Source organism: Tympanuchus pallidicinctus, unplaced genomic scaffold (genome assembly GCF_026119805.1).
Source record: "Tympanuchus pallidicinctus isolate F22 unplaced genomic scaffold, pur_lepc_1.0 scaffold13, whole genome shotgun sequence".
Classification (NCBI taxonomy): domain Eukaryota; kingdom Metazoa; phylum Chordata; class Aves; order Galliformes; family Phasianidae; genus Tympanuchus; species Tympanuchus pallidicinctus.
The window spans coordinates 13935918-13960891 of NW_026294648.1; the positions used below are offsets into that span (position 1 = coordinate 13935918).

General features: G+C 58.2%; 4 protein-coding genes across 13 annotated transcripts; 2 read left to right on the plus strand and 2 right to left on the minus strand.

The window, feature by feature from the left end:
• Nucleotides 1-25: 25 nt before the first annotated feature.
• SRPX2 (sushi repeat containing protein X-linked 2) lies at nt 26-6300 on the plus strand. Of its 2 annotated transcripts, none has more exons than XM_052672783.1 (11): nt 26-822; nt 904-1141; nt 2848-2934; nt 3026-3217; nt 3348-3524; nt 3919-4045; nt 4157-4278; nt 4384-4563; nt 4703-4836; nt 4911-5032; nt 5418-6300. In XM_052672783.1, the coding sequence occupies exons 2-11, from the start codon at nt 1072-1074 to the stop codon at nt 5596-5598; spliced, it is 1392 nt and encodes a 463-aa protein (XP_052528743.1). In that variant the 5' UTR covers nt 26-822; nt 904-1071; the 3' UTR covers nt 5599-6300. The 2 variants fall into 2 exon arrangements, with proteins under 2 accessions (XP_052528743.1, XP_052528744.1); XM_052672784.1 differs by having other exon boundaries at nt 26-810.
• Nucleotides 6301-6641: 341 nt separating this feature from the next.
• SYTL4 (synaptotagmin like 4) lies at nt 6642-14693 on the minus strand. Of its 4 annotated transcripts, none has more exons than XM_052672775.1 (17): nt 14237-14693; nt 12897-13039; nt 12588-12803; nt 12017-12126; nt 11763-11865; nt 11515-11622; nt 11090-11219; nt 10911-11001; nt 10716-10819; nt 10547-10633; nt 10128-10306; nt 9875-9977; nt 8938-9099; nt 8135-8240; nt 7908-8007; nt 7094-7302; nt 6642-6919 (listed from the first exon to the last, which is right to left on the minus strand). In XM_052672775.1, the coding sequence occupies exons 2-17, from the start codon at nt 13004-13006 to the stop codon at nt 6777-6779; spliced, it is 2061 nt and encodes a 686-aa protein (XP_052528735.1). In that variant the 5' UTR covers nt 13007-13039; nt 14237-14693; the 3' UTR covers nt 6642-6776. The 4 variants fall into 4 exon arrangements, with proteins under 4 accessions (XP_052528735.1, XP_052528736.1, XP_052528737.1 ...); XM_052672776.1 differs by lacking the exon at nt 14237-14693 and adding an exon at nt 13480-13713; XM_052672777.1 differs by lacking the exon at nt 12897-13039 and having other exon boundaries at nt 14237-14350.
• Nucleotides 14694-14936: 243 nt separating this feature from the next.
• Nucleotides 14937-18371, minus strand: TRMT12 (tRNA methyltransferase 12 homolog). Of its 3 annotated transcripts, XM_052672788.1 has the most exons (8): nt 18229-18304; nt 17779-17887; nt 17516-17675; nt 17243-17441; nt 17009-17159; nt 16824-16933; nt 15799-15956; nt 14937-15727 (listed from the first exon to the last, which is right to left on the minus strand). In XM_052672788.1, the coding sequence occupies exons 2-8, from the start codon at nt 17841-17843 to the stop codon at nt 15281-15283; spliced, it is 1290 nt and encodes a 429-aa protein (XP_052528748.1). In that variant the 5' UTR covers nt 17844-17887; nt 18229-18304; the 3' UTR covers nt 14937-15280. The 3 variants fall into 3 exon arrangements, with proteins under 3 accessions (XP_052528748.1, XP_052528745.1, XP_052528747.1); XM_052672785.1 differs by lacking the exon at nt 17779-17887 and having other exon boundaries at nt 18229-18371; XM_052672787.1 differs by having other exon boundaries at nt 17779-18307.
• CSTF2 (cleavage stimulation factor subunit 2) lies at nt 18322-24860 on the plus strand. Of its 4 annotated transcripts, XM_052672778.1 has the most exons (15): nt 18322-18427; nt 18538-18616; nt 18963-19132; nt 19426-19562; nt 19685-19804; nt 19903-20052; nt 20164-20287; nt 20604-20666; nt 21982-22041; nt 22639-22780; nt 23133-23284; nt 23573-23850; nt 24050-24175; nt 24450-24575; nt 24676-24860. In XM_052672778.1, exons 1-14 carry the CDS (start codon nt 18370-18372, stop codon nt 24570-24572), a joined length of 1782 nt encoding a protein of 593 aa, XP_052528738.1. In that variant the 5' UTR covers nt 18322-18369; the 3' UTR covers nt 24573-24575; nt 24676-24860. The 4 variants fall into 4 exon arrangements, with proteins under 4 accessions (XP_052528738.1, XP_052528739.1, XP_052528742.1 ...); XM_052672779.1 differs by lacking the exon at nt 21982-22041; XM_052672780.1 differs by lacking the exons at nt 18322-18427; nt 18538-18616 and having other exon boundaries at nt 19075-19197.
• The last annotated feature ends 114 nt before the right edge of the window (nt 24861-24974 follow it).

A 24974-nucleotide genomic window follows, 5' to 3' on the forward strand; every position in this document is an offset into this window, starting at 1 on the left:
GAAGGCGCTCCAGCGGCGGCGCCTCGCGTCCCCGCGGTGCGTACGGCTGCTCCACGTCCTCGCCCCCCTTCCCCCCGCTCCACCCCACGCGCGGTCCGTGCAGGCTGTGGGGCAGCCCTAGGGCTGCAGCACCCTGTGAACACTGCAGGGGGCAGAAGCAGCCCCGCTGGGTGAGTGCCCTATCGGGAGGCCTCCTTGCGCCCCGCTGGGCTGTATAGGGTGGGCTTTGCCCCGTCCCGTCACGCTGCTCCCGGTGCCCAGGCGGTGCACATGCCCATAGGGAGAGCTGTTGGGAGGCGGGATCTCTCCAGCTTGGCACAGCTGTGTTATTAATTAGCACGCTTACCAGCCTGGCTGCCACATAATTAGCACATTCAGGCAGCCCAGTGCCCCGTGCCAGCTCCTGTACCTGCCTGCCAGGCTTTCCCCTCTGCGCCCTGCATCAGAGCACAGCCCCATCTTGCCCCGCAGTACCAGGCAGCAGACCCCAGCCCATGCCATTCATTTCCTCTGCCTCACAGAGGCTGAGCCACAGCTGGAAAATAGACCCCAGCTGGAACCGATTGCCTTGGGTCTGGTTTCAAACCCCACAGCGTGCAGTGAGGTTTCCTCATTTCTCAGCCTGGCTAGCCCTGCCCCGCTGGAAAAAAGGGCCGTGATCACTGCGGTTTGTCCTTGGAGCTCCCGTTCCAGGAGTCTGGAGCTGGTAGTGGGAGCTCCTCCACTCCTCCTTGCTTGAAGATTGATTCTTGGCTCTGTCGCTTGCGAGGAAACATCTGAAAAGCTTTTAGAGCCTTGGGAAAGCAGAAGGTACTCTGAAAAGTAAGGAATCCTTAGGATTTATTATTTTTGACAATCTCATCGTTTGGGGCCTGACTCATGCCTTTTGAATGTTTGGGACAGGCAGCGGAGGGGAGAAGTCGGTTTACTCAGCAGAGGCAGCACAGCCAAGCAGGAGCACGAGCCGGAGAGCAGCGACGGAGGGAGCTGAGCACTGCTCCCAGCCCGGCTCCATCCCACAGGGGCTCCGGCAGCCCCCCATCCAGCACAGTGGGGCTGTCTGGCCCTGGCATGGCGCAGGAGGCAGCACCCGTCCTGCTGGTGTTCCTCACCAGGCTGGTGTCGGCCACGTGGCATGAAGGTGAGCACCATGGTGGCACCAGTATGTGGGGCAGTGTGTGTGAGGGCAGGGTGGGGAGGAGGTGACTGATGGGAGTAAGGAGGAGTACCTGTGTGGTAGGACTGGGAGAGCATTGCTACACCGTGGGGTATGGGGAGGGGGACACTGCCATGGGGCTGGGAAGCACCTAGAGATGAGCAAACAGCTGACCTCGTTATCACAGACTCACTTATGGGAATGGAACTTTTTTCCTGACTGCCTGCTGTTGCTGGAGCCGTTGGCCACCAGATGTTGACCTGGATGAAGCATTCTGACCCCAACCCGGTCACGTCCCATCCCCAGTGCATGCTCACACGCTGCCCCAGCTGGGCTGGAATTCAGCTCTGGCTCAACCTCCGAGAGAAGCCCTTGTGCTCTCTTTGCAAGGGAATTATTCCCTCCCCGTTCCTTCTCCCTCCCCTTACTGTGCTATCTGGTACTGCTGCCTCCAGTGATGCTCCTGCCCATCTGAGATGGTCAGGGCAGTCCATGACTGTCATGCAAAGGGAACATCTGCAAATAAATGGCACGTCTGCAAGGTAACAGCACTGCCTTACCCCCCTGGCCAAGCAGCTGCTTGCTGTTGGGAGCCACACAGAACCATGGTGTGCCAGCCCCATGATCAGCTCCTCTGGGTCTGCTGTACTGCATTGGCGCCAGCCAGCATGGGAAGGGCACCAGGATAAAAGACTTTGTGGGAACAAGTGGGTGACTTAATGAGTTTGTGGGAAGCGATGGGGAGCCGCACTGTAGTAAAGTTGTTGCTGGAAAGATGTGTAATAAAGTTTCCTCCACGTGACATAGGAGCTGCTGGTTGGATCAGTTTCAGCTTACATTTCCCCTTCCCAAAAGCAGGGGTGGGGGGAAGGGGCAAAGGGTGCTACCAGGGGCTGTCCATTTGGACAGATCAAAAATGACCAGAGTGCAGAGAGGTGCGGTCCTGCAGCAATGAGGGAGGTGAGGAGGGGGCAGCGCCGGGGAGGCCATCGGAAAAGGGGCGGAAATGTGAGCTCAGTGCTGGGGAATGCCGCGGCCGGACGGCTCGCTGCGGGGCCCAGGGGGCTGCAAGGCTCAGCGCCAGCTCTCCTTGCATGCAGGCCTTCTTCCCCAGCCCCCACACTTTTCTCCTGCCCCACTAGTCACTTCACCATGGGGGTGTTGGAGTTGGTGTGCTGGGCAGAGGGCTGGTTGCAAGGCCCTCACCAAGCTGTCCCTGTCTGCTGGCCAGCAATCAATGTCCGCAGCAGGGATGGCACGAGGCCAGCAGCACCAGGCAAACTCCTCCAGCAACTTCATCCTTCACTCCAGTGTAGCGTCATGCTTCTCATCCCTTGCTGTGCTGGGACAGGCAGGAGGGAGGTTTTCCTTCCTTCCCTCCTGACTACCAAAAGGCCAGGGGTCTCGGCTAGGCCAGCACCCACTTCCTGCAGTAACCACGTCTGCCCCTGGGGCTGTTTAGTCTGCGGCTGGTGCCAGCCTGCAGGCTCACTGTCTGTCCTGCTTAACCCTCCTGTATATCAAGACTGGAAGCGCTAGGACAGCAGGGCAAGTCTGCCAAGAGGTGGGATCTCTCTCTATGGAATTGTGGAATTGTTTGGGACCGGACTGTGCTGCTGCATGAGGCAGTCATCACCTAGGTGCAGCCATAAAACATCACACTGTGCCCTGATCTCACTCCTTCTGTGCAGGGTCTGGCTACTATACTGCTGAGAGCCACACCAATGAAGTGTATGTGGAAGAAACACCCCCGGAGCCAGCCCTAGATTACCGCCGAGGTAACAGCACCCCAAGCCTGTCCCTCAGGTCCCTAAGGAAACCAAGGCCTGGCCAAGCTGTACATACCCCTCACCTCTCTTCTCTCTGCAGTGCCCCAGTGGTGTGCCACGCTGAACATTTACCGTGGAGAGGCAACCTGCTACTCACCCCGGGGGGGCAACTACCGCAGCAGCCTGGGGACGCGCTGCGAGCTGAGCTGTGCCCGTGGCTACCGACTGGTGGGCCGCAGTGCTGTGCAGTGCTTACCCAGCCGCCACTGGTCTGGCATGGCGTACTGCCGACGTGAGTGCATCCCATTCATCGGGCTTGTTGGCCTCCCTGTGGGCACTGCCAGCCCTGGGTCTCTGCCTGCTGGCACAGCCATGCAGCCAGCCCAGCCGCTTCCCTCCCTTCTTTGTTCACTCTGGCCTAGAGATCAGATGCCACGTGCTGCCAGCGGTGCTGCGGGGCTCATATGTGTGCTCAGCTGGGGTGCAGATGGATTCCCGCTGTGACTACACCTGCCTGCCTGGCTACCAACTGGAGGGTGACCGAAGCCGCACATGCATGGAAGATGGGCGCTGGAGTGGGAGCGAGCCAATCTGTGTAGGTAAATTCTCACCCTACTGTCCTTCCAGGCTGTTTGTGATCCGTACTGCTGGAAGGGCACTCTCCATCCTCTCTGTGCCTGCAGATGCCATTCCCAGTGCCTGACCAAGTGCTGGTGCCTTGCACCTTTGTGCTCAAGAACCATAGGCCCTGCTGCTTCCCAACGTGCTGTTAGCCACGAAACTCAGGCTGATGGAAGGTGCAGCACTCCATGGGCGAGGCTGAGCCTGGTCACTCAATGCTGACATTACATCAGGCTTGGCTTGCTCCAGTGCCAGGCTGTGCTCAGCAACTGTGGGATCACTGGGCACCTGGGGTCCTCCTCTGTCCGTTGTCCTACTCTCATAGCACAGCCCCAGCTGTTCCCCAAGCTTATTCCTCCCTCCTATGGGTAGATGTTGAGCCTCCTAAGATCCGCTGCCCGGAGTCCCGTGAGCGGATAGCAGAGCCAGGCAAGCTGACTGCTACGGTATATTGGGATCCACCTCGTGTGAAGGACTCTGCTGATGGCGTCATCAAGAGGTGAGCACAGAGACAGTGCTGGTATCACCAGCCAAGGCTGGGGGCTGCACTAGGTGCCATCTGAATGCCTCTCCTGGGGAATCTAACAGAGAACCCATCTATTGAGTGCAGAGTGATGTTGCGGGGTCCAGAGCCTGGATCTGAGTTCCCTGAAGGAGAGCACGTGATCCGCTATACTGCCTATGACCAGGCATACAACCGAGCCAGCTGCAAGTTCAGGATTCGTGTCCAAGGTGAAGCGAGCTCCCTCAGGCTGTAGGCTCCCCACTCTGCGCACCACAGCTGGGCCTCTGTCCTTCCACCCCTAACCTGATCTCACCTGGCTTCCTTATTCACAGTGAGACGCTGTCCTGTTCTGAAGCCTCCGCAGCATGGCTACCTGTCTTGCACCTCTGATGGCAACAACTACGGTGCCACATGCGAGTATCTGTGCGATGAGGGCTACGAGCGCCAGGGTACCTCCCTGCGGGTCTGCCAGTCCACCCAGCAATGGACAGGCTCCCTCCCCATCTGTGCACGTAAGTGGTGCAGGGCAAGGCAGGGAATCTACCTGCAGAGATGCCCAAAGCTTAAGGGAGTTTCTGCCTGGAAGACTGGGGAAGGAGGAGTGCAAAACGGCATCTCTTCTTGTGCTCACACACTCTCTTGTTGCCCCAGCCATGCAGATCAACACTGCTGTGAACTCAGCAGCCAGCCTGCTGGATCAGTTCTACGAGAAACGCAGGCTCCTTGTCATCTCAGCACCCGACCCTGCTAACCGCTACTACAAGATGCAGATCTCCATGCTGCAGGTGAGCCAACATGCTATTTCCCCCTCCTTGCACTCCATCAGCACGTTCTCACCACCACATCCCCTCCTCCACAGCAAGCCACCTGTGGGCTGGACCTGCGTCATGTTACCATCATTGAGTTGGTGGGGCAGCCCCCACATGAAGTGGGCCGCATCCGGGAGCACCAGCTGTCTGCTGGCATCATAGAAGAGCTCAGGTACCAGGGGATGGGATGCATGACTTTTCAAACAGGAGCAGCTGAAGGGGGCCATCCCAGAGAGCCAGGGCAGGTGTTCCTGTGAGAACAGGGACATAGGGGGAACCTTGGGGACTGGTAAGACATAAGGCTTGGTGCCAGGCTCACAAGCAAGAGTCTGCCTCTTCAGGCTTCTCCTTTCTGCTGCACTGAGGCTAAGGATGTCGTCAGCCTGTCCTCAGTGCCCAGAGTCCAAACGCAGAGGCGCTAGGCCCTTCTGGCAGCCTTGAGGAAGTGGAAGCCACCACCCTCAGGAGGGCCTGACAATAGCTGTGTAGGGTGGGAATGCTCAGCCCCAAGCCAGGGACCCACAGTCCTGACCTGCAGCTCCCTTCTGCACCCCCAGGCAGTTCCTGCACCTCACCCGCTCCCACTTCAACATGGTGCTCCTGGACAAAGCAGGCACTGACCGTGAGCGCTACATCTTGCCCATCAGCCCTGATGAGCTCTTTGACTTCATCGACACCTACCTGCTGAGCGAGCAGGAGGCAGTTCAGCGGGCACAGCACGGGGACCCCTGTGATTGAGGCAGCGTGGGGAGACCCCTGCCACGTGCCTTGGAGGACGGACAGCTTCCTTTCTGCTTTTCTAGTCGCCCACCGTAGAGGAGGACTAGGGTCCCAAGGACTTCCAGGAGGAAGGGAGCCACTCTCAGGCTGCTCTGGCACAGGGAGGGGAGCAGGGAAAAAGGCCATGTACTAGCAATCACTGCACAACAGCCAGGAGCACCCTCTGGCCACAGTTGTGACTCAGCCTAGACTACAACAGGAGATGCTGGATTTTCTCTGTTCAAACCCCAGGGCAGGAGGGAGAAGAGAAACCCAACAGGAGGAGAGACCACAGCCAAATGAGTGCCCCACATTCTATGAAAGCTCCCAGAGCAGAAAAGGGATGGGAGAGCAGGCAGGGCGACATTACAGATGCCTCTTTTGCAGCAGCTTCACCCTCATTGTGGCCGTCCTCACGTCATACACAACTTAAACCCATGCTGTCCCTGCCTGGGCTCAGCCCTGCTGGCCAGGCACTGATGCCAGGCTCCTGCCAGAGCCAGCAAAAGCCTTCATTAGAAACCAATGGCCCCATGCTCAGCGAAGACAGTAACAGACATCCATTACAGAGGCTCATAATCGACTTGCTTCTCCTTACACCCAGCATCATGGCACCCTTCCTGGGAATTTTTTTGGCAGTAGAATATTACTTTGAAATTAATAAATTTGTAGAAAAAGTCAGTTCAGCATGGCCCCCACCAGTGTTCCCCATAACCCAACAGCTGGGGCATGAGCTGGTCTGTTCTCTGCCTGTGGGTCCCAGAGCAAGCACCATCCTTAGGGAGGAGGGTGGAAGAGACAACAAGGGAGCAGGTTATGAAACACAGAGGGTGGGAGGGAGAAAACTGGAGGGGAAAAAAGAAACCTAACCACATTTCAAAGCATTGTGCCTGTGGGGAAAGTAGGGAGGTCCCACAAGGGCTCAAGTTCAGCCTTACATTTGGTCCAAATTTGGCTTTCCTAAAACAAAAGGAAAACCCTTTAGGAGAAGCTAGGCCAAGAAGACTTTCTGCCCGAGCCTGTTTAAGAGAAGGGTCATGTTTATTAAAATAGAGGCAAAAAAAAAAAAAAGAAGTTTGGCACTCATCTGGCCATGCTGCAAGTGCAGCTCCAGAGCAGCTGTGCCAGCCCCAGGGTGAGCCCTGGTGTTCTGCTGCCTAGGGCCTCAGCTTGGCCATGGTGGAGCGGAGCTGGAGCGTCCCCTCCGCCCATGAGCCTGGGTACTGGCGCATCTTCTGCCACAGGTTCAGCTCCTCACCCGTGGAGTCCATCCAGTCCACAGCCTGCCCGTTGCTCATGCCTTGGAGAAAGGAGATGGGCACAAGTTACAGCCTGTATCTGCAGGGGAGCAGCAGCTCTGCAGCAGAGAGGCGGCTCCAGGCAGAAGCACTTGCCCAGGGGTTTGGGAGCCACACGGTGCCTCTCCCACTGCAGCAGCAGCCTACCTCAGCCCCTCACCCCCAGAGCTCCTCACCATTGCCCACACCCAAGCGAACACCTCCAAGGAAGTCATTGCTGGACAGAGGCTCCCGGTCCCAGACAGTCAGCTCCAGGCAGATGTGCTGCAAGTCCTCAGGGTTGATGCCATTATAGACAAAGGTATGGTTGTAATGAGGATTCAGGGTCTTCTTCACCACGGGCGTCTTCCTCTTGGAGGCCTTGTTTTTATGTGGCAGGAGGTAGCTGGGGGAAGCATTCCCACTGGAGTTAGCAATACACACGCAGCTAACTTCTCCCTTGGAAGCCAAGGCAGCTTGATCTGATGTCTGCCTTGGATCCCACCTCTCCCCACTGGGCCTGAGAAGATGGGACATGATGGACTGGAAGGAACTGGTGTCTCCACCCAGGGGGCTGCAAGTAGTCTGCACAGAGGAAACACCAAGGACCAATTGCCCTCACACCAGCACTATCCAAGTCACAGCTGCTTGGTAACCTCTGTGAAGATGATTTGAGGGCAGCTCCTTGAGCAGCCAGTCCTGGCTCCCAGCTCTGAGCCTGGGAGAAGGGCCAGGCCTGCAGAAAGAGCACAGCCACCTCCCCAGCTCAGGGGACCCCTCTGCACAGTCTCCAATCATGAGCAATGGGCCACAGCCCTCCTGGTCCCTGAACAGCTCCTCTCAGCTGGCCAAAACCCAGAGTGTTTGTTACCAAGAATTCATCACTACTAAGAGATGAGCAGACAGATATGCAAGGGGTACAAATGCAGGATACTTCCCTCCCCCAGATCTCCGCTGCAGGCAGGGAGCATAGAGTTTTTACTTGCATCCCCCTCAAATACCCACACTCACCCCTTCACAAAGCTGTCCGATGTGCCCCCTGATTTGGCAGCTGTGAGGTTCTTGGCTTCTTTGATCCAGACCTGGAGCTCACCGCCTTCTCCTGCTTTGCCTGAGAAAATCCAAAACAAAACAACACAAGATTTAATCAATTTTCACCACTGGGAATTTCCAGCATGCCTGTAGAGGGCATTAAATAACCCCAGGCTACATAGAGCTCTTGGAGCTCCAGCACTCACCTTTTCTGCCATTTCCAGCCCCGGGATGCTTGGAAGATGGGATGTACTTCATGGAGACCACCAGCTCCCCTTTGTACTGGGGGAGGCCAACAGCATCCACCCCAGTCTGCAAAGAGGCAATGGCTGGATTAGTGCAGCACTGCTGGGGCAGCCAGAGCAGACACAGTGACAGCTGGGTCAACACGCAGCCACTCCCCACACTTGGCCCAAAGGTCTGGTTTCTGCCTGAGATAGCTCAGCCAGCACAACTGCCCACAGAAGCTTCTTTGGAACGGTATTTTGCCTTAACCACATTTCTTAGGAAATTCTGTTTAGCTCAGCACCTGTAGGCTTGGGCCACAAGCAATGCAAAAGGCTGAGTCTGCAGCAGGAGCTCGTAGAGAGAACCAGACTCCCGAATAAATTCACAACAGAAGCATCTGCTGTTGCCATCCAGCTGCACAACATCCTCTCACTGCACTGTTCTGCAGCCCACGACAGGATGTCAAGTCCAATTTCCCCTATTTGTTCCCTGAAGTTGGCTCCCATTCTTGCTCACTGGGGGAGGGAGACGGGAAGAGCTGCAATCTTGGAGTAATCAAGCACACAGAATGAGAATACCTGACTGGGCAGGGACACATCCCACTGCATCACATAGGGGATACGCTGAGAAAGAGGGAAGCTTGGCTTAAACCTAGATCTGCCTTTTCTGCTACAGCAGTGCATCTACCTGATCTTGGCACAGGACTTGTTTGGGCACAAGACTTGCAGCAGCTCCATCACGACCCCTGTGCCCCACGCAGGCAGAGGCAGTGGGTCAGTACCTTGCCGTGCAGTAGCAGGAACTCCTCCAGCTGGCTGCTGAAGTCCCAGGAGTCCATGGGGATCTCTGCCTCCCCCAGGAATGTGTTGCGGCCAAAGCGATCGTGGTGCCAGACTGAGAACTGCAGTGTCCTCGCGAGCAGGAGGGATTTATTAATCTCATACTAAGAAGAGAGGCAGGGAAAAGATTGGTGAGCCGGCAGACTGTGCTGAGCTCAGTGCTGCTGGGAGCATGTGCTGTGCAGGTGAAGCAAACCTCAGAGTGCACCCAGCGCTCATGGCACACAGCCACCCCACTCCTTCCCACCACAGGGAAGCGGTGCCAGCCTGGCGAGCCTCAGGTGGTTGGAGCACAAGAGCTCAACAAACTGACACACTGAGGCTCCTGTGGCAAACTGAGCCACAGAAGCCTGGAATCCAGAGCGCGCTTTCCAGTTCCCTACTTCCCTTCCATCAAAGCGGATGGTGCAGCAGGACTCAGGACAGAGACCAGCCCTTCCCACTGTCCTGTGCCAGCCACAGCAGGGACAGCAGCATGAAAGGCAGTGCCGAGTGCTCCTACTGCTGGGACCAGCCCTGCCTTATCTCTGCCTGCACAACCCTGCTGCCCTGCAGCCCATACAGCCCTGACACTAAGGAGCTTTCTCCAAGGGAAACCAGCTACCTCAGATCAGCAGAAGGGGGGTGGCATAAGAGCCAGGAACATGGGCTGTATGGCATCCAGGGATGTGACAACAGTGATAGCAGAACAGTGACCCAGCCTAGTAATGTTTTATTCCAGCTTTAAGGGCACAGTATCTAAATGTGCATCCAGCTCAGGGTTTGGAGCCCATTTCCCCAGGCAAGGTGGAGAAGGCAGAACCCAGCAGGGCAGCTCAGCTCGTTGTGCTGCAGCCTCAGGCAGAGGGAAGCTGGCTGCCCTGGCCCATCCCTGCTCACCTTCAGCAGCTCGTTGTACAGCGGGTTTACGGTGTTGCGCTTGATGGTTGTCTTGCGCTTCCCTTGCCGGGATTTGTCAGGCAGGAGGTAAGTCTTCACATACCTGAAGGGATGAACAGGCAGAGCTCAAGCCCCCACGGACAACTCCAGACCTCCCACTCTACCAAGACCCCTGCTTACAGCTCCCACCTCTCTCGATGCCACCAACCTGTCCCTCCCCACTTTCTGCCACCATTTCCCTCCCAGCACTCACGGGTTGGAGCGCTTCTTGGCCTCGTCCCCATAGGCCAGCTGCCGGCACTCCTTCACATGGATGAACAACGTCTGCGTCTTCTGCTCGTAGCTCAGGGAGAAGGAGATTCCCCCAGTGACTGCGATGTTTCCAAAGTCACCAGCCTCGCTGTAGATGCTGACCATGCTCCCCAATGTGCTCTGCAAGGCATGGCTGGGCTGAGCTGGGCAGTGTCACCATCCAGGTGGTCCTCAGCACATCTATTCCTAATCCCTCCTAGCCAGCCTTGCCTGGCTGGGGATGGTCACCAGGTGCCCCCATTAACACCAAGGCTCACTTGACAACAGCTGGGCCTCTGGTTTTTAATCCTATTCCAAGGGATGAAGCTCCCATGGCCCTTCTCCATGGCTTTTCCAGCACGGCCAAGCCTCAGGACTCACCGAGGAGGTGCCGCTGCGCATGCTGCCCCGCGCCACCCGCTGTCGATGGATCTCCACCAGGTTGTCAATATCCTCCTCCTCCTCATCCTGCAATCAGAGAGAAACAGCTCGCATAGGGAGCGTGGGGCAGCACAGGCACGGCCATCTGCAGCATCACCAAGAGTCTCACCAGCTCTGTGGTGAGGCCAGGCACTGACTTGCTCCTGTCTCCCATGGAGTTGCTTTCACCCACAAATTCCTCTGGGCGCAGGTCGATCACTGACTTGGTGTAGTCTGCAGAGGAGTTTGTGGGATTAGCAGAGCACTGCTGCTCCATCACAGCACAGCAAGGACCAGCTGCATGCCAGGAAGCCCAACCTCTCACCTGCTGGTCTCACCACCCTCCGGGGGTTCTTCTTGAAGATGGCTTCGTGATCATTCACCAACGTGCTGCTTCGGCTGCCTGTGGGAGTCTCCTAAGGAAGAAAAGCCCCATTCAGAGAAGAGCAGAGGGGACTCCAAGGGACTCCCAGTGCCCAGCCACAGCTGGGCAGCAGAACGCACCCGTCCGTTGGTGACAGAAAGCACATTTTTGGAGGGCAGAGGGAGTGTCAGGCTGGCTGCCATGGGCCCTGCTGGTCCAGCAACCTGCTTTCCCTCTTTGATAGTGGTGGCTTTATCCAGAGAGTTCCTTCTGCAGAGGACACAGAAAAAGCTCTGTCTCAGGCCAGCACTTCAGCCAAAAGCAGCAGGGCCAGGAAACCAGGCTTTAGCTGGGAGCTGTTCCTGCTATGAGCTCCAAGGAGCCACATGAGCAAGCCTGGAGCAAAGGACCTGCCTGCCCAGCCTGAGGTTTCAGCCTGGAGAGGAGAGCCAGCATCTCTCTCATTAGAATCATGGCAGCAAACAGATGCAACCAGATTCTGGCAGAAGCCCTCACTCTCTGCCAGGCCAGCACTGCAATGACAATGTGCCTCAGTCTTCCCTACCTGCCCCCCCCAGCAGCAGGAACAGGTCTGTAGCCATCCAGGCTCATGTTTTCCATGGACTCTGTGTCACTTTTGCCTTCCCGAGGGTCAGAGGCATCAGGAAACAAACTGCAGACAAACAAAACCACAAGCATGTCCTGCTTGGCAAGGAGACCAGCAGTCAGAGCAGGACAGCAGCCTCTCTCCCATCTACTGCACCCAAATGGGCTATCGGTGACTCCCTCTCCAAACACAGGGTTCCTCCTCACCTGGGCACTTTCTGGGGCTCCTGGGGGCTCTTCTGCCGGGCTGCAGAGGAACCAAGCTGTGCTTTCTGCAGGATTGTCTGTCCCACTGTCTCCCTTTTGCTCGCTGAAAATAGAGAGGACTCAGGAGGGGCACAGTCCAGCTGGAAAGTTCACAGCAGAGCCCAGGGAAAGCTGAAGCACCCCAGAGGGTCACAACCACCTCACTCCGGGCTGCAGGAGGAGACATGGCTCCAGCACCTCCTGGCCTGCCCTACCTGCAGACCTGTGCCGCAGAGACAGGCGCACCATGTCGCTGCCCAGCCTGTTAGCAAAGCGGTTGACCCTCTGGTCGTAGAACCAGTCCCCTGTTGTCTTCTTCAGCTCCCTGCGGGGCAGAGGGGCAGTGAGAAACCATTCCCTTTAGCCGCCCACGGAACTGCAAGCCAGTCAAGAGGAGCATGGACAGAAGTGGCCAAGCAGAGGCTGTGCCCTGGACAAACAATGGGTTAAAGTCAATACAGAGTAAAATGGGGGCTTTGCAGGGCAGGTGAGGCCAAGGAGAGGAAGGAAGCCTCGACTGCGTGAAACACGGGCTGAAGCCACATAATGGGGAGACAGGAGCAGGGACAAAGGACAGCCCAGAGCAGGGCATGGCCCAGTTCTTCATCACCCAACCAGGAGAGCTCACCTTGGACAGCAGCCCCATGGTGGAGACCAGGCTGAGAACCTAGGGCTGGACCACAGGGGTGACTGTGGGGCATTGGGCTGGGATGAGCAGAAGGAAGAAGGAGAAGGAGGAGCACACAGAAGGCCCATGCCACTCATCCCCAAACCCCGTGTACTCACGCCTCCTTGGTGCAGACTTTGCAGCGCCAGGAGCTGTTGGGGCCACAGGAGCGGCAGTCCCGGCACACCAAGTGGTTGCAGCCCCGGCAGGTGTTGGCCTTGGGGCTGATGCGGCCCAAGCTCTGCTGGCAGCGGGCGCAGGTCCGCTCGCTGTAGCGCTGGCTGCTCCGCTTGGCTCCTTTGCGCCGGATCTCCAGCAGTTCATTCTTCAGGCGCCTGCATAGGGCCCAGCAGTGGCAGTGGTCAAAGCCTGAGCACCAAGTAGAGCTCCCAGCTTGCTCAGTCCCTCTGAGCAAACCCCTACCACACCTGATTCTCCTCTCTTCTGCTTTACGGAGCTCCTCATCACGCTGCAGGACCTGCAGGATCAAATCCTTCTCGACATCCGACAGGAAGGACAGATCCACAGCCTCCGACATCACCCTGACCCCAAGCAGCCGGATGCGTACGTACTGGAGGCAAGCAAAGCCCATGGCGGGGTTACAGCTCTGCACCACTCCCTGCTCAGACCCACGCAGGGCTCACTGCCATCCCCACACCACACTGCGGTCCCCAGGACAGCTCAGAGCCTCGTCCTGTGCCCCTAACAGGCATTGCATTCTGCTCAGCACGGCTGCACTCCCATTCCCACTCCCAGCCTCCTGTCAGCCCTGCACAAGGCACAGCTCTTTGTGTTTTTCCAGCAACCAGCCAGGCACCTGTACCAGCTGGGTTATGAAAAGACAAGGATGGCAGCTGCAGAAGTGGGAGCTGGCCCCAAAGATGGCAATCCCCAACCCCAGAGCTGGCAACCTCCGGCTCCATCCAGACAGCAGGCAGAGGTGAGCTCCCGCAGGCTCGCAGCCCATATGTAGGGCAGAGAAGGGCAGGGCACCTCGTTCTCCCAGCTCACCTCCCAGCGCCACAGGCCGGCGGCACCGGTTCTGCTGGTCTGCAGGCAGCCGGCACCACCCGGCACCGGGACGGCTGTGCCGTGCAGCCCGCGGCCCTCCGGCCAAGGGACCTCGACTGCTCTCCTGGGCTTCCGCAGCGGAAAACCCCCGCTCCCGACCTCGCCGAGGAGGGCCTTTCCTGTCTGCGGAGCCGCCGCACCGCTGCTGCAGCCGTGAGGCCGCTGCCAGGACGGGGGGAAGGAGTCAGCGGGAGGAGGGCTACCACGGATCTACAGCCTTCGTACGGGAGGGAATTCAGGGGCGTGAGCACGGAGCAAGAGAAGGACTCGCTGCCGACGCAGACAGCGCGGTCACGCTGTCAATGCAGCCGCGCCGCCAAGCTGCCCGGTTCGTGCAGAGTTGCGTGACTCCCAGCCCGCCGCCGCCTCCCCGGGACGCGCACCGCCCGGTTCCGCTGGCCAACCCCGTGTTTGCGTTTCCAGTGGGTCCGAGTGCCTTCATGGGAAAGCCGTGGAGTCGGGGCAGAGCCATGACAACCGCCGCGCACGGCCGAGCAAACCCGGAGGGGTGCGAGCTCGGAACTGCCACACACACGGACGCGGGCGCAGTTCCACCGCCCGCACAGCGCAGTACTGCACGGCCGGAGCTTCCCATGCCGTGCCGTGCCACCGCCGGGGCCCGCTCCCAAGTCCCGGAGGTGCAGACCCGCAGCTGCAATCCCCCCTCGGTCGCAGCGCAAACCCTCCGCCCCGATACCTGCAGCGGCTCCGGCTCCGCGCGTCCCAAAAGCTCCGCGCCCGACGCACCTGCGCGGCCTCGCCCGGCCCTATGGGGCGGCCCCACGGCCAGGAGCGAACTCGTGGTTCGCTTTTGCCTGCCCCGGCCCCGCTCCGTTCCCTCCTACCGCCTCCTCAGCCTTCGCGGCGGCACGCCTCGATTCTATTGACACACGGATTTATGAGGCTGTCCGCAAACAGCAGCCTCGGCCCCGGACGCAGCCGTGCCCGGAGCTCCGGGGTGCCCTCCCGCAGCCCTATCGGGGTAAGCGGCTCCTCCCTGAGAGCACACACGGGCTGCCACGGAGCCCATCGGCGGCTGCACTGCTGGGAACCGACGGGCAGGCTCCAGGAGAGAGGATGAAGAATGTCGCTTTGCCCTTTTCCACGTTGTTCAGCCCGTGCCTGCACCAATAGGGACACATCTGTGGCACCGTGCTTCCTCTGAGCTGTCGGTTACGTTTGCATTTTCACTAGACACCGGCTAGGGAAATGGGGAACACTTTTATTTCTGAAAAAAAAAAAAAAAAAAAGAAAAAAGAAAAAAAAAAGAGGAGGAATGAATGGAACAGCACAGACCTGTTTGCAGCATTAAAAAAAAAAAACAAAAAAAAAAACTAAAAAACAAACAAACAAAAATATCTAACAGAGCATGCACCAGAGCACACCAAAACAAAGCCCAGCACAAACGTTTATTTTATTTGTCCCTGCAGCTCTTCAATGTGAAAACAGGGTTGAAAGTGCCAGCACACATCCAAGGCAGTGCGATGTCCCTGCACTGGGCAGCAGTAGGCAGAGCTGGGGTGGGACTATGGGCATCCTCAACTCCATCCTCTGCTATCACACGGTCCCTGTGCAGCTCAGCTGAGCACAGCTCCCCTTACACAGCAGCCCTGGACAAGGTGCAGGGATGGCAGGGGCCCGGCTTGCTGCTGGGCACTGTTGCCACCCGGGACCACAGGATGTAAACCACATCCAGATGGCAAAATCCAGACCTGGAGCCATGCTGGGGCCCCGTGGCCAGCTAGGTGGGTGGCATTGGGTGGCACTCAAGGTCCAGCACAATGTGATGCACATGGGGTGCGTAGGATTTCACCGCCTCGATGTGCAGGATGCTGGTCTGCCATGGCTGGCTGTGCAGCTCTGTCAGCAGCCCCCTGATCCGCGCAGCAGCTGCTTCAGCCCAGCTCCACCACTCAGGCCTGACCCTGGCTGCCAGCACTTCCTGCCCACTGCTTTCCATCTCCTCGGAGGCCCGGTGTTCTTCATCCTCCTGCTCAGAGTTGGATTCCTTTGGGAGTCTCTGCTCATCCTTCAGAACAGGAGGCACGGGGCGAGCCTCCACATTGTGGTGGATGTGCAGAACTCCTCCCGTGCCCTTCTTCAGGACGCGGCAGGCCACAGGCCAGCCCTCCTCAGAGCTGGGGATCAGTCCCAGGTTCACCCGGTCAGCCACATCCCTCAGCTGCAGCTGGGAGGAGGAGGAGGATGGTGAACGGGGCCCACAGAAGGGCAGAGCACCATGCCAGGGGTGCTGCCCACCTGCCTGCTGTCCCCAGCGTGGATCTGGCAGCGGTCCTGCACACCATTCAGTGCCAGGTTCCTCCTCAGGGCCTCCAGGGCGTGTGGGTTCCACTCACAGGCATGGGCAAAGGCAGCAGCCGCATGAACCAGGTACGGTAGTGTGAAGTACCCAATCCCTGGGGACAGAGGAGATAGCAGAAAAGAAGGCACAGGGCAGGTACCCCTTGGGGTCTGCTCTCCTCCCCAGAGGCAGCTTAGGATGTGGGTTACCACCCTTAGTTCTATGCATCTGCTCTGCTCAGGTAGAACTACCCCAGGTATTGGGGAAATGCCTGCAAAATGGATTTTCATTTCCCTCTCATCCCATAAAACCAACATTCATCTTAAAAAGTATTTACAGAGAAACTTATTTTGTGGTTTGCCTTTACCCATTAATGCTGCTATCCTGTTCTGCTCCCAGCCTATATGGAAGTGTCAAGTCTGGTGTTTGTTTTAATTGATCAAGAGCAACTCTATGAGTTCCTCTTTCTTTCTGTGGCACAAATAGGAAATGCTGACTTTCCTACATACAGAACAGAGCTCTCCACACACAGAAGCCTGATGCCGTGTCCCCAGGCATTCATAGCAAAGGAGAAAACAGACCAGCTGTTTGCTTCAGTTAGCAATAGCTGGTTACAGGAGCACATCACACCCAATATACTCAGGACATTTTCAGAAACAACCTCCAGGATCAAAAAGAGGACAAACCTTCTCACTGGATGCAGATGGTTCCTGTGAGCAGTACTAAGTACAGAGTAGTGCTCTGCAGAGCCTAAGCACAAGATTGTTCCAAGGATTCGGTGTGATCCCAGGAGAGACAGCAGTGCTGAGGGCTTCCAGATGGGGCAGGAGTTCTAAGACAGGTCCCAGACCATTTTTCCAACCCATTTCATTCTTCATGCAGAGTTAATACTGTTCCACATCCATCTGGATGCCATCAGCACCCGCATCACTGCTCTCCATCTGCCCTGCAGAACCCCTCCACCACCCCCAAGGGCTGTTACCTGCATAGAGATCCACGAGCACCTCCCCAGAGCACTGCATCGAGGCCACTCGCAGCTTCTCCGTGATATTACCAGGGGAGAACATACATTTTGTCACATCAAACGTGTACCTGGGAGACACCACCAGTGAGAGCAGCTCCCTCTCTCAGCTTCAATGCTGTGTCCCACATCACTGCTCCTCTTACCGAATGCCATTGTCCACATGCTCCACCCAGCTGTTGTGGCCCAGCAGCAGGGTGACACTGGGGGAGCGCATCTTGTCTGGCAACACCCGTCCTCGCTTGGCCAGGCGCTGTGCACCCAAAGCCGAGGCGACCGTCTCCCAGAGCACAGGGCCTGCAATGCAGCCATGCCGGGAGCACTGGGAGATGCTGGCAGCCCCCCCATAGCAGCTCTGTGGGCAGCTCCGCTCTGCTCACCCAGCTTTGCCCACAGCGCAGCACTGAAGCTGTCCTCACTCAGCAGGATCAAGTCTCCATGCCGCTGCCAGGTGCGGGGCACATCGCGCTCCAGCTCTTCTGACCAGCACTCTCCCAGTTCCAGCAGCAGCCTGCGCAGCTCACAGCGCAGCTTCTGGGCGGGCGGCTGCACGCTGGCAGCCTTTGAGGGGACAGGGTCCTGCAGGAGGGACACAGTGAGTGAGGCCATCAGCCTGAACCTGTGCTTGGGAGGCAACACAGGGCTGTGCCCACCTGGATACAGAGCAGCCGGCAGGGCGGCCCCTGCAGCTCCTTGTCCTGCAGCCACTGCTCCGCTGCCTTCCCCTCCAGCACAGGCAGGGCCACGTTGCCCCCCAGCACCTTCTGCAGCCGGTACCGGGTATCCAAGAGCTGGGCCTCTTCCAAACGCTGCCTGCAGGGCCAGGGCCGCCTCATGCATTCCTTTCCCCCTGCAGCCTCCCCAGTCCCGCTGCAGCCAGAGCACCTCAGGGGCCCTCGGCTCCCTCCCAGCTCACCTCAGGTGCTGGGCAAAGCGTGGCTCCGTGACCAGCGCGGGGATGGTGCCACCCCCCGCAGCCATTGCAGAGGACGAAGAGATACGGACGGCCAACGGGAACGTGGCACCTACGTGTGGGATGTGGGGGTGCTGAGCTCGGAGGGAGCACGAGGGAGATGGGGCTGCGTGGGCACGGGGGACATTGAGGGACAGGGGATCCAAGGGAGGGAGCACCGAGAGATGGGGGGCTCAGAAGTGGGGGACGTTAAGGGATGGGGGGCAACAATGGATGTGGCACCAATGGATGTGGCACCCAGGGATGGAGAGCACCAAAGGGTGGCGGACCCGGCGGGTGATGTCTCATGGCCCGGCCCTGCCCCGCACCGCACAGCCGCGACCCGGAGCCACCCGGCAGCCCCGTGAAGATCCCGCTCCGGGCCGCTCCCGCACTCACGTCCCCCAGCCCTACCGCACAAGCCGCCGTTTCCCTCCGGACCGTTTTCCGCTCGCGTTCCGCCGCCGCCACGTTAGGTGAGGGCGGAAGTGGGGGGGGGCACGGTGCCGCGCGGGGACCGGAAGCGGCGCGCGGCGACCGGAAGCGCCGGGCAGCATGGCGGGGCTGTCGGTGCGCGACCCGGCCGTGGACCGCTCCCTGCGCTCGGTTTTCGGTGAGGGCCGCGCGGCGGGGGGTGGCAGCGGGCCGGGCTGCCCGAGTTGCGGCTCTGCGGCTTCCCGCCCTCCGCTCCGCGGGCTGAGCGCCGCCGTCTTTCTCCCGCAGTGGGGAACATCCCGTACGAGGCCACGGAGGAGCAGCTGAAGGACATTTTCTCCGAGGTCGGACCCGTGGTCAGCTTCAGGTGAGAGCGGTTCTGTCGTCCCCTCTGCTCCCCCTCCGTGCGCGGCGGAGCGGCCTTCAAACGGACAGGGGGGAGCGAGGCCTGGGCCCGCGCGGGGCCGGCAGTGTGCTGGGGGTGCGTGAGGGCCGTGCTCCGTGTTGAGAGCTGGGGATAGAGCCCGAGCATTGCCGCGTGAACCTGAGCATGCTGTATCCACAGCCAGACCAGCTGCGTCACTGCATCCTAACTGTGCTCTGTTGAGAGCTATGGGTTGAGAGCTCCTCTATTGAGGAGCTCTGCGGGGATGTTTACTCACTCCCAGCTGCAGGCTGCCCTTAGTGGTGATGGCTCTCCTCTTGCTGTGCAGGTTGGTGTATGACAGGGAGACAGGAAAGCCAAAGGGATATGGCTTCTGTGAGTACCAGGACCAGGAGACGGCCCTCAGTGCCATGCGGAACCTGAATGGACGGGAGTTCAGTGGGAGGGCCCTCCGTGTTGACAATGCAGCCAGCGAGAAGAACAAGGAGGAGCTGAAGAGTGAGTCTGAATTCTGTGCCAGAGAACGCTGATGCTGTACTGGGCCTGGCCTTCTTGGCATTGCAGTACGTACCTGGCTCTGTGAGGCTGGCAGAGCTGGCCTGCTCCAAGTGACCCAGCAAACAGCTTTGCAGAGGGGATGTGGGCTAAGGTTGTTTTCTCCTTCCAGATCTCCTTGCTTTTGCTGCCTTCCTTTAATGGCATGGCATTACCCTTCTTATGAGCAGCCAGTTCTAAACACTAGCTCACACTGCCTTCTGAGGTTGCAGCTTATATCACAAACTCTGTTGCAGGCTTGGGCACAGGTGCACCTATCATAGAGTCACCCTATGGGGACCCTGTCAATCCTGAGGATGCCCCTGAGTCCATCAGCCGTGCAGTGGCGAGTCTGCCGCCCGAGCAGATGTTTGAGCTGATGAAGCAGATGAAGGTGAGTGAAGAAGGGAGCTATGCTCCCTGCTCTGTGCATGAGCACCTTCTACCACAGCTGCCTGTGCCCTGATTGGCCATATCATGCCTTGCTAGAGTGCTGATCTCTATGTGTATTCTCAGCTGTGTGTCCAGAACAGCCCCCAGGAAGCCAGGAACATGCTGCTGCAGAACCCCCAGCTGGCTTATGCCCTGCTACAGGCCCAGGTGGTAATGAGGATCGTCGATCCAGAGATTGCACTGGTTTGTCCCTCACTGTCTTGACTGGGGCTGGTAGGACGTTGGCAGCAGCCTGTTGTGGAGAGTAGAAGATAACTTCTTTCTCCTTCTTCTGCTTCTAGAAAATCCTGCATCGTCAGACCAGCGTTCCTCCTCTGATCCCAGGCAACCAGCAGGCTGTGCCAGGACCTGGGCCAGGACCAGGACCCGGGCCAGGGCCTAATGCCCAGATGAACCCACAGAATACTCCATCATCCCAGCCACAACCCATAGTAAGAGCTATTGGGGCACATGTACCATGCTGGGGAGCAGTGGCATTACCAGCCCAGGTTTCCCAGCTGGGCTGACAGGCTTTGCTGAGGCCTGGTTTCTCTCCTGGACAGGGTGGCATGCATGTAAATGGCGCTCCCCCTCTGATGCAGCCGCCTATGCAGGGAGGAGTGCCAGCCCCAGGACAGATGGCAGCTGCCGTGCAGGGCCCTGGCCCTGGCCCCATGGCTCCAGGAGGTGAGTGTGTGGATTTTGACTGAGCGGTGTCCAGGCTGCCCTGGGCATGTGGGTCCTGCAGACAGCCCCACTGTATCTTCCCCTAACCATAGGGCTGGGCCCCATGGGGGCACTTGTACTCCATGCAGTGGTTGTGACTGCTGTCAGTGGCAGTTCAGAAAGTTGGCTTACCTCCATGGGCAACCAACAGCAAGAAAATAAATCTCCAGATGTTGCTCCAGGAGCTGGGAGGGGGTAGTTATTTGGGTCCAAAGGAATGAGTTGGTTGTATAGGGACAACAACGAATGTGTCTTACCTCTGCTTTTTCCCCATCAGGTGGGTTGCAGCCGCAGGTCGGCATGCCTGGAGGAGGGCCTGTGCCATTGGAGCGTGGACAAGGTACATCAGAGGTTAAGTTCATGCCATGTATCACATGAACCTTGCTCCAGCAGGAGCCCAGGCTATGGGTTCTGAACAATGTTGCACAGCGAGCTGCCTCACACCTCTGCCTGCTATGTGCAGCCTTGTTGCTGCTGCATCTGGTGACATGGCAGCTCCTATAGCACTGAGACACGCCTGAGTTTATTTGCTTAGGTGCGAGGCTGTGATAACAGCTCTCCTGCATCCAGGACTCCAGCCTAGGCACCAGTTTGCTTCCAGTTCTACACTGTGTTGTGCAGATGTATCCTGGAAGCCAGGAGAGCTGCCATTCCACTGGGCGGGATGTGCCTGTGTTTTCTATCTGCCTATGAGCCCCTGTCTGTCCCTATGCTTGTGCAGGCAGGCAGAGCTTGCTCTTCTCCAGTCCCTGCCCTGCTTCATTGCTGCCTGGATGCTGGGAAGCAGCTATGCTGCTGCAGTGTCTGCCTGTGTCTTTCTGTGCCGTGCCCAGCAGAGGGAGCTGGGTCTTCGCTTTTGCTTGTGATAGTGAGTACGAGGCTTGGCAGGGAATTCTGCAACGGGCAGTTGCTTGGCCCTCACTCCCTCTGCAGGCACGGTCTGTACAGCCCAGCCCTGGAACTGGATTCCTTACCATTCAGCACTGAGCGGCTGCCCCGTGCTTAGGGCAACCAAAGTGAGGCATTCCTGTTCTTCCAGACATGCAGGGCTCTGACATCTCCGTCGCCTAGATTTGTATCTCAGGTCTTGTGTCAGCAGAGTGGCAAACCTGTTCTGAGTTCTTCCAGTCTTAAGTGTCCTAAAGGCAGCTGACTGTCATTATTCTCAGAGTGAGCACCATCGTCCCAAGAGCAATCCTGCAGTTCTTGGCAGTTTCACTGATACCCAAAAGGTTTTGAAGAGCAGACAGAAAACCAGTGCTGGGGAGTGCCCAAGGCAGCTGCAGGCAGGGACAGGAGCTGACTTGTTGTGGGCTGCAGCAGGCCCTGCAGTGTGCCAGTTCTCTTGGCAGGACTTCCTGCGGCAAGGTTCACTCCGCTCCCTGCATGTTCACAGAGTGAGAAAAGAAAGGGCTGCGCCCAGCCTGGCACTTTGTGCCGAGCTGCCTTCCATACCTGTGGTGGCAGACGTGGTGTTGGTGGAAGTTGCTGATACAGCCAGACTGGCAGCATCTTCTCAACAGGTGTCCTGGGGGATGCCAGGGAGCAGAGGTGATCCTACAGGCCAAGACAGCACCGTCCCCAAGGCTGTGTGCATGTGTGCATACACTATTTACGTGTCTGCTCTTCTCCCTCTTTTTCTGCTGCTTGCCCAGGGACCCTGCAGCTCTCGCCCGTGGGACCTGCCAGGCCTGCGTCTATCGAACGCGTTCAAGGTATCGCGGCGCTTGCCTGCTCCAGGCTGTCCTGGAGCTCGTTGTGCAGTGTGTGAGAGCAGCTGTCACCACACTGTGCTCAGGGCCGGGGACTGGAATCACTCCGTGTAGCCTGGCAGGGTTAGGAGGAGGCAGGATTTCCTCTGGGGGCAGGAGAGGAGAGCAAGATAATGCCGTGCAGAGAGTCGCCAGTGGAAACGAGTGCCTGTTTGGAGAGGGTCTTCAATTAGGATCCAGCCCACTTAGGCACTTCTCTGACAGGAGCTTTCCTGGTCTTGCTTTGCACCTGGTCTCACATTGGCCCATGCTCTTAGGATTGCCAAGGGGCACCCGCACTCTGAGCACCTGGTGTTGTAAGAAGCCTGAGACAGAACCAGAGGGGAAAAGAGAGTGATGTAATGAGCATCCAGGGAAGGGGCTTCTGTGCTCTCTGGCCTTATCCCAGGGACTGCTCCCTCAGCAATCAGCACAGCCCACTTGCCTGTGTCGGGAAGCCGAGAGGCAGTGCACGTCCCAGCCCTGAGGGGGCTGGGGGACGGTCTCAGCGCAGCACTGGTTGTGCAGGTCCTCACAAGTTCTTGTATGTCTCCCTGGCAGTGCCCATGCCAGACCCGAGGGCCCCTATGCAGCGTGGACCTCTACCTGCTAGTGGCCCGCCGCCCCGAGGCCTTTTGGGAGATGCCCCGAATGACCCTCGTGGAGGGACCCTGCTCTCAGTCACTGGAGATGTGGAGCCCAGGTGAGGGGAGAGGGAAGGAGAGGAGCCCCTTGCACTGTTCCCTGCCCAGGGGTGACTTCACTAAGGACAGGGATGGCACGAGCCTTCCGGGAGTCACTGCTGCCTGGTTGGAGGCCTGTGTGCTGCCAGCCATGGGGACCAGTCCCCTTCCCCAGGGATGGGGCATCCCCAGGGTGCTATTGGCAGCACTGTGACATGGGACTGACAGCATCCATCCCTGTGCAAGCCTTGCCAGCGGCCGGCTTTGGGGGCAATCCCAACGCTCTGCCCAGACCGTGCCAAGCCAGTGTCTGATTTACTCTCTTGCTTTTTCTCCTCCTCCTGCTTTGCTCTCCTCGTCTCTCTGCATCAGAGGTTACCTTGGGCCACCCCACCAAGGAGCCCCTATGCATCATATGCCTGGCCACGATAGCCGTGGCCCCCCCCATGAGATGAGGGGTGGACCCATGGGAGAACCCCGACCACTGATGGGAGAGCCGCGGGGGCCCTTGATGGATGCTCGAGGTGAGAGAGGGGGCATGAAATAATGGGTGGCTTAAAGCATGCAGACAGAGGGGCAGAGTGGAGCTCACTGACTCAACTCAAGACTTAAAAGGGGGTTTGGGCAGAGAAATGAACCTAAGGCATGAGGAACAGTCCCACAGAGTGAGGGGCTTCTTCCAGGCATGTCTCCTTTTCCCCAGCCCTACATCTTGGCATTTGTCAGCTTCCCAGCAGAGAAGGCAGTGAGCTCAATCCCATAACTCCATGGCACTGCTCCCTTCTACAGCTTGCCTTGTTGTTCCTCTGCAGTTGGAAGAGATCCCCGAGGGCTGGAGCCGCGAGGATTGGAACCACGAGGGCTGGAGCCCCGGGTGATGGAGGCGAGGGGCCTGGAGCCAAGGGGCATGGAGCCACGGGTCCTGGAGCCACGAGTGCTTGAAGCCAGGGCCATGGAGGCCAGGGTCATGGAATCCCGAGGCCTGGAGCCTCGAGGGCCTGGTCCCAACCCACGCGGCCCGATGCCAGGTGGCATACAGGGTCCCGGACCACTTAATATGGGAGCCAGCGGTCCACAGGGGCCCCGCCAGGTACAGCTCTGTGTGACTGACTGTGCACTGATGGTGTCTTGTGGGCAGGGCTGGGTGAGAGGTATGCATGTGACTGTTGGAGGTGGAAGACCTCCTGCACAGCAGTGTGTCCTGGAAGTAAAAAGACTGCTTTATGTTCCTGTGTCTATGGCTGAGTCCAGGAACCCCTCAGCCCTTATCCTCTCTCTTGTACCCATAGGTTCCTAACATGGCAGGGGCTGGCATGCAAGGAGGGGGCATTCCTGGGGCAGGGGTCCAGGGAGCTGGTCAGCCCGGAGGCTTTAGTCCTGGACAGAGCCAGGTCACCCCCCAGGATCATGAGAAGGTGAGTGAAGGGGTGGGAAGGGGTTAGATAATGAGAGTAGTGGTAGTGCTTTCTGTGTGCCTTACCATGACAGAAGATAACCATGTTTCAGAGAACTTGTTTTATTTCCTGTTGCATTTGGAGCAGGTTATTGTACTCTGCTCTGCTCAGGGCTTGGGCAGCTCCATTGTCCTGCTGCAGAGGAAACTTAATCCATTCAGCACCTCTTTCTTGTCTGTGGTAACCCATGGCTATGCTGGCAGAGAGCAATTCTGACTCTCCCTTCTCTCCTCAGGCAGCCCTGATCATGCAGGTTCTGCAGCTGACAGCAGACCAGATCGCCATGCTGCCCCCAGAGCAACGGCAAAGCATCCTTATTCTAAAGGAGCAAATCCAGAAATCCACGGGGGCACCCTGACAGGTGATGTCCTTAGGCCTATACCTGCTCCCCTGCGGTGAATCAGAGTGCTGTTCAGTGCAGGGTGGCCCTGCTAATGCTCACTTCCCTCCCCTTCTCACAGGCCTGGCAGGTGTGTGATGGGCAGAGAAGGTGCTCCATGGCAGACATTTCCTGTTGTTTGAGTTGATGCTGCGTTTAGGGAGAGGTTCCTCCTTGCCACCCAAGGTTTTCCCTCCCAATTCATTCCTTTTTCTGTGTGTATATTTTATGATGTTTGAAATAAAGTGGGAGGAGGGTTTGAGTAAAGCCGTGTCTCAGATTGCCTTGTATGGTCCCTCATAGGCAGGAGGACTGCTGGGAACAGCCTCGCCTATCTCTGTCCTGGGCTGAATTTCTCAGGTTCTTCACCATTTTCCCAGC

What these genes read in the sequence shown, in the direction of transcription:
- SYTL4 (XM_052672774.1), bottom strand. Translation starts at nt 13,060, where the DNA reads ATGGGCTTTGCTTGCCTCCAGTACGTACGCATCCGGCTGCTTGGGGTC. An exon ending in GAGGGTGGTGAGACCAGCAG is followed by an intron (nt 10,820 to 10,910) that starts GTGAGAGGTTGG and finishes ACTCCTCTGCAG; the next exon opens with ACTACACCAAGTCAGTGATC. An exon ending in TCGCTTGGGTGTGGGCAATG is followed by an intron (nt 6,920 to 7,093) that starts GTGAGGAGCTCT and finishes CCTTTCTCCAAG; the next exon opens with GCATGAGCAACGGGCAGGCT.
- CSTF2 (XM_052672778.1), top strand. Translation starts at nt 18,370, where the DNA reads ATGGCGGGGCTGTCGGTGCGCGACCCGGCCGTGGACCGCTCCCTGCGC. An exon ending in TGGCCCCATGGCTCCAGGAG is followed by an intron (nt 20,288 to 20,603) that starts GTGAGTGTGTGG and finishes TTTCCCCATCAG; the next exon opens with GTGGGTTGCAGCCGCAGGTC. An exon ending in GCCATTGGAGCGTGGACAAG is followed by an intron (nt 20,667 to 21,981) that starts GTACATCAGAGG and finishes CTGCTTGCCCAG; the next exon opens with GGACCCTGCAGCTCTCGCCC.
- SRPX2 (XM_052672783.1), top strand. Translation starts at nt 1,072, where the DNA reads ATGGCGCAGGAGGCAGCACCCGTCCTGCTGGTGTTCCTCACCAGGCTG. An exon ending in TGCAGATCTCCATGCTGCAG is followed by an intron (nt 4,837 to 4,910) that starts GTGAGCCAACAT and finishes CCTCCTCCACAG; the next exon opens with CAAGCCACCTGTGGGCTGGA. An exon ending in GGCATCATAGAAGAGCTCAG is followed by an intron (nt 5,033 to 5,417) that starts GTACCAGGGGAT and finishes CTGCACCCCCAG; the next exon opens with GCAGTTCCTGCACCTCACCC.
- TRMT12 (XM_052672785.1), bottom strand. Translation starts at nt 18,371, where the DNA reads ATGCTGCCCGGCGCTTCCGGTCGCCGCGCGCCGCTTCCGGTCCCCGCG. An exon ending in GCCGGCTGCTCTGTATCCAG is followed by an intron (nt 17,442 to 17,515) that starts GTGGGCACAGCC and finishes TCCCTCCTGCAG; the next exon opens with GACCCTGTCCCCTCAAAGGC. An exon ending in GCTCGTGGATCTCTATGCAG is followed by an intron (nt 15,957 to 16,823) that starts GTAACAGCCCTT and finishes CTCTGTCCCCAG; the next exon opens with GGATTGGGTACTTCACACTA.